The sequence below is a fragment of the Stegostoma tigrinum genome, chromosome 3, assembly GCF_030684315.1.
Source record: "Stegostoma tigrinum isolate sSteTig4 chromosome 3, sSteTig4.hap1, whole genome shotgun sequence".
Taxonomy (NCBI): domain Eukaryota; kingdom Metazoa; phylum Chordata; class Chondrichthyes; order Orectolobiformes; family Stegostomatidae; genus Stegostoma; species Stegostoma tigrinum.
Window position 1 is genome coordinate 69097772 of NC_081356.1, and position 12669 is coordinate 69110440.

The 12669-nt window shown below is 40.3% G+C and overlaps 1 protein-coding gene across 2 annotated transcripts in view; it reads right to left on the reverse strand.

Moving 5' to 3' along the window:
* Nucleotides 1-12669, reverse strand: part of LOC125451057 (GRAM domain-containing protein 2B) — a 54697-nt gene that overhangs the window by 12678 nt on the left and 29350 nt on the right. For both annotated transcript variants that reach the window (XM_048527758.2, XM_048527757.2), the window contains exons 8-9: nt 9593-9673; nt 1095-1200 (exon numbers count right to left, since the gene is read on the reverse strand). In XM_048527758.2, the coding sequence (XP_048383715.1) occupies nt 1095-1200; nt 9593-9673 (187 nt within the window). The remainder of the gene's footprint in view (nt 1-1094; nt 1201-9592; nt 9674-12669) is intronic.

Sequence of the window (12669 nt, forward strand, 5' to 3'; positions counted from 1 at the left end):
AGCAATTACAAACTCTTAATTGTAATAGACATTTAATGACAAGATTCATACTTTCCAGCTCTTTGTAAGTTTTTTAAAATAATGCATATGCTCCGAAATCAGTCTAGTGCTCTGTGTTGTTTCATGTGTTATGGACCAGACCAGACTCCCTCAGTATCTCAAGGTAGTCAAGACCTTAACTTTCTTATTTTAAAAAGGTAGACGTGAAGTGCTGTGTTCCAGACGCAGTGCAACTGGTCAATCTACTCCACATCAAGCGAAACACAATTTATTAAAACACGACAGTTAAAATGCAAACAAATGGAGAGAGGAAAATGGAACAACTGCTATTGGGAAAAACCTTGACCAAGTAACAGATCAGTACTTATTACTAATTAAATGATCCAACACACAAAATTCCCATAAACGCACCCCTTAGCAAAAAGACAAATTCAGACAGATTCTCACACACAGTTCTCCAACCCAGGAGGAGAAAACAAACATTAAGAAAATTCAGAGAAAGTCGCAGCTAGGAGACAGACATTCACTGAAGCCTCCAAATCTTTTGAGACTCCAAAAGTCTTCTACTTAAAATTAAACCTAAAACTATATGTTTAAAAAACATAATAGAAAGCCTGGTTGAGACAGCTGGTTGCACCCAGGCTGTTTCCATTGTAGCAACTTTAAAAAACCTCAAGGTCTCAACTTTTCAAAATTTTCTTAGACAGCTCTGTACCTTTGCCTTACAACCTCTTCCAAATAAAAACAACAGCAAATAAACCCAGGACATAACCTCAAAATGACAGCATCGTCACTCATGGCATTTTTGAGTCAAAGAGTTTCAAAACTATTTCAGGCAATTTCACTGGGGCAGGTGGCTAACTCAAGATTCTAACTAGAATTAGAATAACCAATTTGACTTTATCCAGGTGATGAACAAAATCCTACAAATGATTTAGAAAAGTAAAAGACATTTTGAATTCTAGACAGCAATCTGTCACTCAAGGTCATGACTGACCTTGTTAAAATGAAATCCAGACATATCTAAAAAATATGAATGGATCATTAAAATTTGAAATAACATTGCTTGTCTACAAATTAATAGGCCAACCAACCTTGAGAATTTTCAGACTCTGGAGTTTGGGATCCAGAGCTACTAGATTGCTCCAACTCTCGTCTTCGACACACCGCAAGATCAGACAAATCTTCCATATTGAAATCCTATTGTTTGGTTTAAAGAAGGACAAAATTTATACACAGTCTGCTGGTTGATCACATACACACATCTATATAAATCAGTCAATATATAAAAGAAAATGCGACACAAGGAAATGCTTTGAATAGCTACGTTGCATTTTCAAATTAGCAACCAACTTCTCATAATTTACCACCCATTTCATCACTGAGTACTTAGAAACCAACTGCACATTAGTGACATGACTATTCCAACCAGAATGGGATGGTTTGGTAGATCTCCTTTCAATCATGTCTCAAGATCCCACTGTTGCAAGTGACTGGGATGGATTATACACAATTGGAATACAAACTATCCTCCATACACTAATTTGCTGAAGCAATCACCTGCTTTTATATACAAATATACCAATTAGGAACAAGAGAGTAAGCCATTCAGCCCTTTGAACTGTAAACATATCGAATGGTGGAACAGAATCATGGAACTCTCACTACATCTACCCCACCAGCATATCTTTCCACCACCTTAAGGATTCATCTACCCTGCCTTAGAAGTATTCAAGGTCTCTGCTTCTACCAAAGACTCTCAACCCGCAAATAAAACATCTGCCTTCATCTCTGAAAATGGGAAATCCCTCGTTTTTAATGAATGACTTCTGGTTCTACATTCTCCCACAACTGTAAACATCCTTTCCACATTCATCTTGTCAAGATCATCTGTTTTAATTATGTCACCTCTTACTTTCTAAACTCATGAGTATAAGCCTAGTTTGTCCAACCCTTCCATGTAAGGCTATTCACTCCATTTCAGGTTTTAGTCTAATAAATCGTTACTGAAATAGTTCCAATGCATTACATCTTCCTTAAATAAACATCTCCAACACTCTGGTCAGGGCCCCTGTGACACAGAATTTATGCAATGAATGATAATGTTCTATCAGTGTTCCCAATTAATTGCTGTACCTTTTGTAAATTTATGCATCAAGACTGCCAGATCCTGCTGCATCTCCTAGCTCTGCAAACTCACCATATAGAATTTTTTCTAAAATTCTTCCTGCCAATATGGAGAATGAAAAATTTTCCAGCATGTACTCTCTCTAGCGCAATTGTGACCAGACTGCATGCCATATTCCAGTTGTGACATAACCAGCATAACTTACTTCAGTTTGTTTTCTATGCCTCAGCCAGCAAAAGCAAGTATCTCATAGGTCTCGAGCAATGTCCACCTCTCCAGAAGGTAGTGGCAAAATCTGGATGTGCAAATCAAGATTCCCTCAGATCTTCAGTATATCGCAGTACCCTGCCATCCAGTGTAATGCCTAGCATACAAGTGCACTCTCATACTTAAAAATCAGGTGGAATTTTGTTTGCCAATTTTCTGCCCACTTGGTTAGTCCAATGGTATTCTCACTATTCACTTCACTCCCAATTTTTGGGTCATGTCAAAACGTCTACTATATCATTAGTAGCCGACAAATCAACTTGAATTTTTCAGTTTACTTTAGACAGATTTGCCTTCAAATAGGACAATGAAGAAGTTAAGGTCCTGGCCTTGGATCGACCCTTCTCTCAGTCAAACTGAACACGAAATCAATTATATTATACCGTCTGCAAAAATGAGATCGTTAATTAATCCGGTCTTGATTTACAATACCAGTTCTAGTATAGCCTGCCCTCTCCACTTGGCTCCAGAACCTGCCGCTCTGATCTTTTAATGGGGGAATTGCTATAGCTTAGGTCATGAGTTCTGTTGCCTCAAGCTCCTGCGGACTCTAAATAGATCATTGCAAACTAGACTCTACTACGGCTATGATTCAAGTCCGCCCCGACTCCAATTTACTGGCTGAAATTAGTGTCCACAGACACTTAGATAAAAACGGGCTTGCAATCCAAGTAGGCTGCAGTTGGGATGTATTGGAGGTGGCACTGTGGAGATGAATCTGTACTACTATTCAGCCCTGCATTTGCCATGGACTTTCCCAGGCCAGGAAGTGGGTCAAGGTTTTTACAAATTTACAGACAGGGCTGCCCAGTCCGACCCAGTGTTTCAGTCTGCTCTTGCCCTGCAGATCTCATCTCCTTCTACCCTGACTCAGTCTTTTTTCTCCTGGTCTAGTCCCTGGCCACTTACATCTGGGATTTCTGACACTATGCCAATTTGTGGTGTTTCCAGTTGCTGGGCTCCAGGTACCTCCATTTTCCCCCCCATGGATATGGTTGCCCATTCCCCACCAGGATGGTCTCAGGGCTCTCCACTTCTTTCTGGAACAAAGGCCTAAAGTGTCCTCGCCCTGAACAACTCTTAACTCCTCTCATTTTCTTCTGGTCAGAGGTAGCCATGGGCAGCCGAATGGACCGCAGTTATGCCCGTCTCTGTGGCGGATGTGGAACATTCCTTGTTCCGGTCCTGTTCTGGCCCCTACCCACAACTCCTCCTCCAAAATATTGATTGTATCATCGGTGCTGTTCCCTCTCTCATCCAGAATTGAGGGAGTTTATTGATTTCACTTCCAATTTCCACCCAGCCCTCACTTTCACCTGGACTACCTCCAACTCCTCTGTTCCTTGAAATCTGTTTCCACTTCTGGGGACAGACTGGCTACCAATATCCACCATAAACCCACCGACTCCCACGGTTACCTTGATGATGCATTCTCACAGCCTACATTGTGTAAAGGCTATCCCATTCTCCCAGTTCCTCTGTTACCATCACATCTGTTCCAATGATACCAACTTTAACAAGGGGGCCTCAAATGTCCACCTTCTTCCTCAATGGAGGATTCCCCAATGCTGTTATTGACAGGGTCATCAAACTGGTCTGAGCCATCTCCTGAATGTCTGTCCTCACCCCATTTCTCCCCTCCCACAACAGCAATACAGTTCCCCTTGTTCCTACCAACCATCCCACCAGCATCCGCTTCTAGAGGATTAGCAGCCACCATTTCTGCTACCTCTAGCAAGATGCCACCACTAAACATATTCCCCTCCCTGGTCAGCATTTTGCAGGGACCGTTCCATCCGAGACACACCCTGGTCCACTTTGTTCATTCCCACCACCATCCCCTACAGCCACACGGCACCTTCCCCTGCAACCAAAGGTGTAACACTTGCCCATTTATGTCCTCCATCTCAGTATCCAAGGGCCTCAAAACATACCTTCCATGTGAAGCAGCACTTTACCCGCACTTCCCACAAACTAATCTACCGCATTCGCTGCTCAATGTGGTCTCTTCTACATTGGGGAAATGAAGCGTAGATTGGGAGAACACTTCACAGAACATCTGTTATGCCTGGAAAAATGACTGAGCTCCCAGCTGCAGGCCATTTTAACACACCACCCTGTTCCCTGGCCAATATCTTGGGCCTGCTGCAGTGCTCCAATGCTCTAGTGAAGCTCAGTACAAGCTGGAAGAACAACATTTCATTTTTCACATGGGGACCCTGCGGCATTCTGAACTCAATACGGAGTTCAATAACTGCAAGGCTTAAACTCTCCCATGGTCTTGCCCCTACCGCAACACACAAGGCCTTGTTATCACAGTCTATTACGCACAACACATTGATAGCCACTAACAGTCCCTACTAATAACCATTCAGCCTCCTAGCCAGATTGTTATTCACCCCTTTGTCTGTCCAACTGTTCTTCTCCCACTTTGGACTTTACCCCACCTATTTGTTTACTCCTGACACCCCCTCACCCTACCCTATATTCTGCACATAAACTGACATTCTCCTTGCTACCATCAGTTCTGAGGAAGGGTCACCAAATCCAAAATGTTAACTCTGATTTCTCTCCACAGATGCTGCCAGACCTGCTGAGATTTCTCAGCCATTTCTGTTCTTAACATGGGCTTTTTATACAAATTTAAAACGTGACCCATCATCCCAGTTTTGAAGCAGTTTCCAGAGATTGCATAAATGTGTTGCGAGAGAATAGAAAGCATTTAAGAAAGACTGTGGCAGAGGTGTTAACATGGGAGAAAACAAAATCATTTGATCTGCCTTTTGTTGGTGAATGTTAAATTAATCCTATGGCTATATATCAATTAGTTTCTTCTCTGCCCTTGGAATCACTACTCGAGCATAACTGAAAAGAAAAATCTTTGGAAGCATTTATGCAAGAGGTGGAGCAGGGCAGTGACACTATTACTTTAAAAATCAATTCGCAGCAAATAGGTAGGAATAGACCAGATCCATTTTATACTATTACAAATTAATACATGTCCCGTGAAAACAGACGAGCAAAATCTAGCCTGTTTGGATTTGGAACTGCAATAGTTTATAGGCACACTAAGGTTGCAGATTCTCATTATACAGACTAGCAAAGTAACCGCATTCTTAATATTTGTTTATTAAATGAGAATTCAGCCAGGATATGGAGTTTTTGACCATCTATGGATTTCAAGTAAATGTTTACATCTATCTAAAGTTACTAGATAAGGATTTGTTGGGTCAAGTATGCATGGAGTCAGTTAGAATTTATTCCGTCTGACGAGGAATATCTGTCATTAAAGCTTTCACCCATGGTGTATGCCATTTATGGTAGTTTGAAGAAACACTTATCTCCAGTTGAACAGCAGTTTCAGCCTGTGCTCGTCACTAATATATTCTCATAGCAAAACAACTTATTTATCAGCACAGGGAACTTTTTCCACTGGACAGCACAATTATTTGTTTTGCTTAACGTTCAATTTTAAAAGTTTGGACAAAAGACAGACTTTTCTAGATGGTACTCATTTTCGTCAACTACTCACTGCCAATGTACACAAATGAATAAAAAAAAGGAGGGGGGAAAAAAAGGCGAGGAAATGGTCATTCAGTTCTGGTTCTTTTGCACCAGATCAATTTATCACAATAATATTAAAGTATGGATTTCTAACCTGGAATTCTATTATTGTATTTAGAACCTGGAACTTTTACAGACTGAAACTTTCTTTATCAAAAAAGTGACCAAAAACACCATTGTGAAATGATCACTTGACCCACACAAGATGGCCAAGAGTCTCAAAACTGATGTGAATTAATAAAAACAAAAAAACAACAAAAAAGGCTGTACTGAAATTAACATAATCCAGAGCCACTAAAACCAGGAATCTCACCCTGGGAGGAATTAAAAAACTTCTGCTTCTTATTTCTACCACCAAGCCTCTTCACATGTTGGCATTGAAACATCGCCTACAGATATGATACAAAATAAATTGATATTTCAAGAAGACGTTCTCTCGATGCCAGAAGCAGAGAGAATGCATTTTTTTTGAGCTGAAATAGGCTGTAGAAGACTGTCTCTTTCATGTTCTCTCTTTACCTTTCAAGATTAAATGCCAGTGACAACACTGAAACTCCAGGAAACAAAGAACTTAAAAAGGTAACTGCAATTTTCTCTACTACCGATTGTTCCAAACATCAAATGAACTCTTTCCACCTCAATAACACCAAAATGACTAAACTATATATTGTTTTATACCGGACAGTGTGTAAACCTGCATACTTAATGCAGTGTCCTCATTATCTTTTCCTTCAGCATTAGCTCAAGCTAACCTTTGATTGACTCCTTATTGCCTACAGTTCAAACAACTCAAAACCATTTTAATTGGAGAAACGTTCTTCACGCACACACACAAACAAGGCTTTTCTGCAAACAACCAGGCAGGTTGAAAAAGAGGGGAACCAATTCATTGCCACCACTTCGCCATAACACATTTAGTTCTCAGTACAATCTGAGATTTTCTCATGTTATTCTCAGCAGACATGATAGCCCATAAAGTTTGCGTAGATGTTCTGCTCACTTGTACTATCTTGACAGTGCAGATAACCCTCATTTTCCTCGGAAAAATGTTTCTACACATCAATTCTCAGTCATTTCAAATCTCAGCTTTCAAGCCTAAAGTTAAGAGTCCTGACTAAAGAAACTACAGACTTGGTGTTCTCTTCCATGTTTTCAATAATGTAACGTGTTTGGTTTCACTTAGTCACTGCAACAATCTGAGAAATGTTGAAAGTTAGTAAGTGTTTATGGTGCTACACTCCCTTAAAATAGACAAAGGGTGCAGCTCAAAATTCAAAATTTATTGTAACCAGAGCAAAACACCACCATCACCTCCTCTTATTTTAAGATTGTCTGAATTTGCTTCTCCTTAAAAGAACACTCCCAATTCAGTTTTGCCAAATTAAAAAAAAAAATCACTGGATGAATCCTTAAAAAAAATGAAATGAATCAAAAAGAAATTTGTTAGGAGTAGACGGCACCACACTAAAAAGAAGTTTAAGCTGGGATTTTCCTTATCCAAGTTATTCCAGTAATATTAAAAACTTTTCTTTGTGCTGATTATATTTTCCATAGCAACAGCTGCCATATCTGCCAAAAGATGTCTCCCATTAACAAATGTCACTTCAGTTGACTTTTGAAAACATAATATATAATTGGTTAGCTATCACCCACTTTCAAAGTTTCTAGTACCTGCAATATTTTGCTTTAACATTTTTCACTTTAAAATTCATTCACATGTGGGTGTCACTGCCGAGGCCAGCATTTATTCCCATCCACAATTGCCCAGAGGGCAGTTAAGAGTCAATTACATTGCTGGGGATCTGGAGTCACATGTAGGCCAGACCACATGAGGAGAGCAGTTTCCTTCCTTAAAATGGACATTAGTAAACCAGATGGATTTTTCTGACAAACAATGGATTCACGGTCATCATTAGACCCAAATTTTGTTTTAGAAAAACTGAATTTCAATTCCACCATCGGACATGAGACGTTTGAATCCACGACCCCAAAACATTACCTGGGTCTCTAGATTAACTGTCCAGCATTAATCTCACTAGGCTGTCACCCCATCTCTTGCTCAAAAAAAGGACTTTCACAAGCATTAACATTACCATAAAGGAACAAAAAGCTCATTTCAAATCTGTATAGATTAACTTGAATGCATCTGAAAGTTACATAAACAAACAGTCCTTTTTGTCAGTGTCAGCCTATGTTTGAAAAAAATAACTCTTCTGATCCTGCTACACAATACAGTGGAACTAGAGACTTGTGTAATTTGTGCCCTTAGGTTTCTATTCAAAGGGTGGTCTTTAGAAGGTGGTGCACTGGGTTGGGGGGGTGGGGGGGGGGTGGGGGGGAGGAGAAGAATTCCGTGACATAAGGCACAAGTGGCTACTTCTTTCCAGCTATGGATATTCCTGCAATCATTTTGCTCAGGTGTGGTACAGGACTTTAAAAAATGTAACTCATGTCATTACTCCTGCGCTTGGTGCAAAGTTAAGACAATAGTGAATTTTTCTCCTGATAGCAAATGGAGCCAAATATTTTGTTTTGAATGTAGGTTCTCAGGGACAGCTACAAAGCCACACGAAAATGACAAATCCAATGCTCCTGGCATTATCTGTACAGGCTGCAACACTTTGAGAACTTAACATAGGAAGTCAAATGGATATAGTTTTAAACAACTACCATACACAATGGATTGCAGGCAAGTTTGATGTTCACATGTTACTGGTGTTGGGAGGTCATGTTACAGCTGTACAGGACATTGGTTAGGCCACTTGTGGAATATTGTCTTCAATTCAGGTCTCCCTCCTGTGGGAAAGATGCTATTAAACTTGAAAGGATTTACAAGGATGCTGCCCACATTGAAGCGCTGAGCTATAGGGGGAGGGTGATTAGGCTGGAGCCATTTTCCCTGGAGCATTGAAGGCTGAGGGGTGACCATATAGAAGTTTATAAAATCATGAGGAGCATGGGATAGGGTGAATAGCAAAAGGTCTTTGCCCCAGGGTAGGGGAGTCCAAAGCAAGACAGCATAGGTTTAAAGATCACAGGGGAAGATATATGCGATCTAAAAAAAGGGGCAACATTTTCCACAGAGATTAGTGCACATATGGAATGAGCTGCCCAAGGAAGTGGCGGGGGGGGAAGCTGGTATAAATCACAACATTTAAAAGCTATCTGGGCAGGTCCACAAACAGGAAGGAATTAGAGGGGTTTGGGCTCAAATATTGGCAAGTGGGAATAGACTAACTTAGAATACCTGGTCAGCATTGATGAGTTGGGCTGAAGGTCTGTTTCTGTCCTGTACAACTCTATACAGTAGCGTTTGAAGTGCTTTAAGAAAGAGAATCTTCCCTGATCATCAGCCATTGCTGACTTGGAGCTCACGACCCCAAAATTTCAGTTTGTGGCCTCATGCGGAATTCTGACCCATCCTTGGGAATCCCTGCCTCACCTGGTAGCTACCCTACTGAAAGTGAACTAACACTTAAAAAGGATACAGAGAATTAAGCGTGTATCTCAATATAACTAGGTGACCAGTCCCTTATGAGCACTGTTAAACTTCAACATGTATTTTATTATGTTACTAAAGGATTGAAGGTCTTTAAAAAGAAAAGAAAAAAGGTGACATCAGTCTCTACTTACCAGAGGCAAAGATGTTGGACGCTCAGCTCTGAAACTATTTTCGAGAGAGGACGGATTTGGACTGATATCATCAGTTCTGTCCTAGTTAAACAAATGTTACACTGAAGGTCAGAATTTGGGATTCACTGTAGAACTTTTTCAACACTATTCCAGGGCTAGCTATTTATAGATGAAACTGGTCTCAAGCTAGATAGAAGAATGCATTGCTGGAAGTTTGTTTATTCCAGGGTACCAAAGTAGTGAAAGTACCCATACCCTTTCCCTTCATGGTGCAAGTCTAATGTAACTGCAAAGAGGAACACAATTTATCTAATATGTTACATATTGTTAGAAACATTGATAACAAAAGAGGCCATCAGTTCCTACAATTTATGTAAGTTAGTTGGGCTCAACTTCCCATACCCGCTGCTCCTACATTAACTATTGTTTTGCCAGTGTGCAGCAGAGAGACTTGGCATTCAAGAGGGTGCGATAATGCACTTACCCATTGAGCACACCAAAGAAAGTAAGTTAGGGTTTGTCCATTTATGAGCAAGTTTTGAATTACTTGATAAGCCAATACTCCCAAACCATACCACAGGCTCTGAAAATTTAAATTTTACAAGTATAGTCTAACCACTTTAGAATTCAGTTTTGACAGAGATCAAATAAAATGTAAAAGAACATTACACTTTTCTTAATTCTTTTTTACTTCTCACACCACTTAGTATTTATGAAAAGAAAGCAAGAAGTTTAAAAGAGTTGCAATGGGAGTTTAAAAGATTGTGCTTTGGGATTACCTCTCTCGATTAAAATAAATTGGATAACTAACAAAGTCAAGTGACTCACTGAATTCTGCCAACAAGCTGGGGTGGAGTTGTCAAACCTTAAAATGGGGCGAGGGGACACAGTTTGCTTTACTAGGAGGAACGTGCAGGATATCAACAATATCATCTGTGACATCCAAGTATGCTGTTAGCACAGGGCTTGTAGAAGTGTCAGCAATGTCAGGTTTCATAAACAGCTTTACTTTAAATAGTAAAATTAATTGCAGGATGGCAAATCAGCATTTCTACTTTGACACAGGGGCTCATGTAACTCAATATCATTGGGTTGGGAAAGGCTTAACAAAAGAGGATAACTTAGAGAAAGCCATTGTGACAAAGCTGCATTTAAGATTTCCTGAACATTTAAGCAGATAAGTCTACAACAATTTGTGACAACAATTTGTGATCATCAGGGTGATTGAGGCAGCAAGCCCTCATGTATCATGCTGACTGTGGCTGGGGGCTCTTGTGCCTATTGAGGAAACCACAGGTGTGAGGATGTAAATGAAGCTGAAAGATTTGTTGAGCTTGAGCCACATGTTGGAAACGCCTGGGTGCCTCTCACCATGGTGGGCAGTTAGGGGCTCATGTTGTGCAACTGGAAAAAGATGACAGTAGCAAGCCATTGGAAGCCAGTAATATTTTTGGATTGGTTCCTGAGAATGTGCTGTCCACTTAAGAGGAAAGAGTAAAGCACAACCTTGAAACAGGATTTTGGGTTACTTTTTAGTATGGTAACACAGATTTCAATTATTTGGGGCTCTCCAACAGTTTCAACCAGTCAAGTGAATAACTAGTCTAGTAGCCAACCTTTGTGTGCTGATGTTATCATTTGCTTGTTTTGCAAGCAGTCGTTGACACTGCACAAAGGTTAAATGGAGAGTTCTCCCCCACCCCCAACTTTCATGGGTAAGATAGTCACTGATATATAGTGTTTAAATCAAATGTTTGCTACCATAACTGTCTTAAAACTTGAAATCTTGCATGTTTCTTCTGATAAATTTCAATCTTTTACAAAAGTTATGGACCTCTATAATTGAACAAAATTTTCCAATTATGTTACAACATACAATAAATAGTTCCTGGTTTAGACTGCCAGTGTAAAGGTTGGATGGACAGGAGTCAGTGCTGTGTTGGTACGAATGGTGTTAGAGAGAATCAAAATTGCATCCAAAGCCAATGGACACTTTTGGGGTGAGGTAGGCTGGATGTCATTTTGGTGACATTGGTGTGCAGTGTCAACAACTGCTTGCAAAACAAGCAAATGATAACATCAGCACACAAAGATTGGTTACTAGATGAGTTATTCACTGACTGTGGGTGAAACTGTTGAATAGCCCCAACTAAACAAAAGCTGTGTTCCCATACTAAAAAAGTGTGCTAAGTCAGGTGATTATTAGGTCTTCTTTCAGCATGAAGAAGTGCTTCCAACATGTACAGTGCATTAGAGGAGGCCTGCAGTTTGCAGGGTGTCGAGCTCTGGTGTGGTCTGCTGTACAGCCTCAGCATCATGCAGGACCAACCGATGCTTCTGATATTTGAAGGGCAACTTGGAAAAGAGAGAAGGAAGAGGAGCGAGAGAGTAGGTAACCCGTATAACCTCCGTCTAGCCAAGCTGTTTGAATGAGCTCTTCACACAGAGATGATATAAATAATTGCCTCCATTCAGCAGACATAATACATTAAAAGAGGAAGAGGAAGCTATTAACAAGGCATCTGCTGGTCACAATTTGGAAACGAAAAAACCAAAACAAAAATTTCAAATCCAATGTATAATGAATTAATCCATATTGCATACAAAAGTGTGTACTCACTTACCCTGGTCTTCTATGTACCTTCTTCATCTGCTCTAACATTCCCACACACTCCACTAACTATAGTATAGCTGCTGACTTGAAAGTGGAAGAACATGCAGATGACTTTAAAAAGGATGGTCTCAAGAGCTGTGGACCTAAAATAGCCATGTGTGGAGTGCATCTTAGTGCAGGTGGAAACACACTGAGCTGACCAAGAAACATTGGCCAACATGGCAGAATTGAATATCATCATACCAAGACAGGACAACAAATTCACACTCTGTGGAGACACTGCCACACTCCTACACCAGTGCCTCAGAAGAAGCCAATAAACTGTTAAAAGGCCAAGTTGCTAGACTATTATGACAGTCCACGATACCCTTTGAACACGGGAATCCATAGCCAAGATAACAGCAGTCGAAGATTGCAGGGCACCAAAGTGGTTTACGATATCATTTTTCCATGACATTAGCTT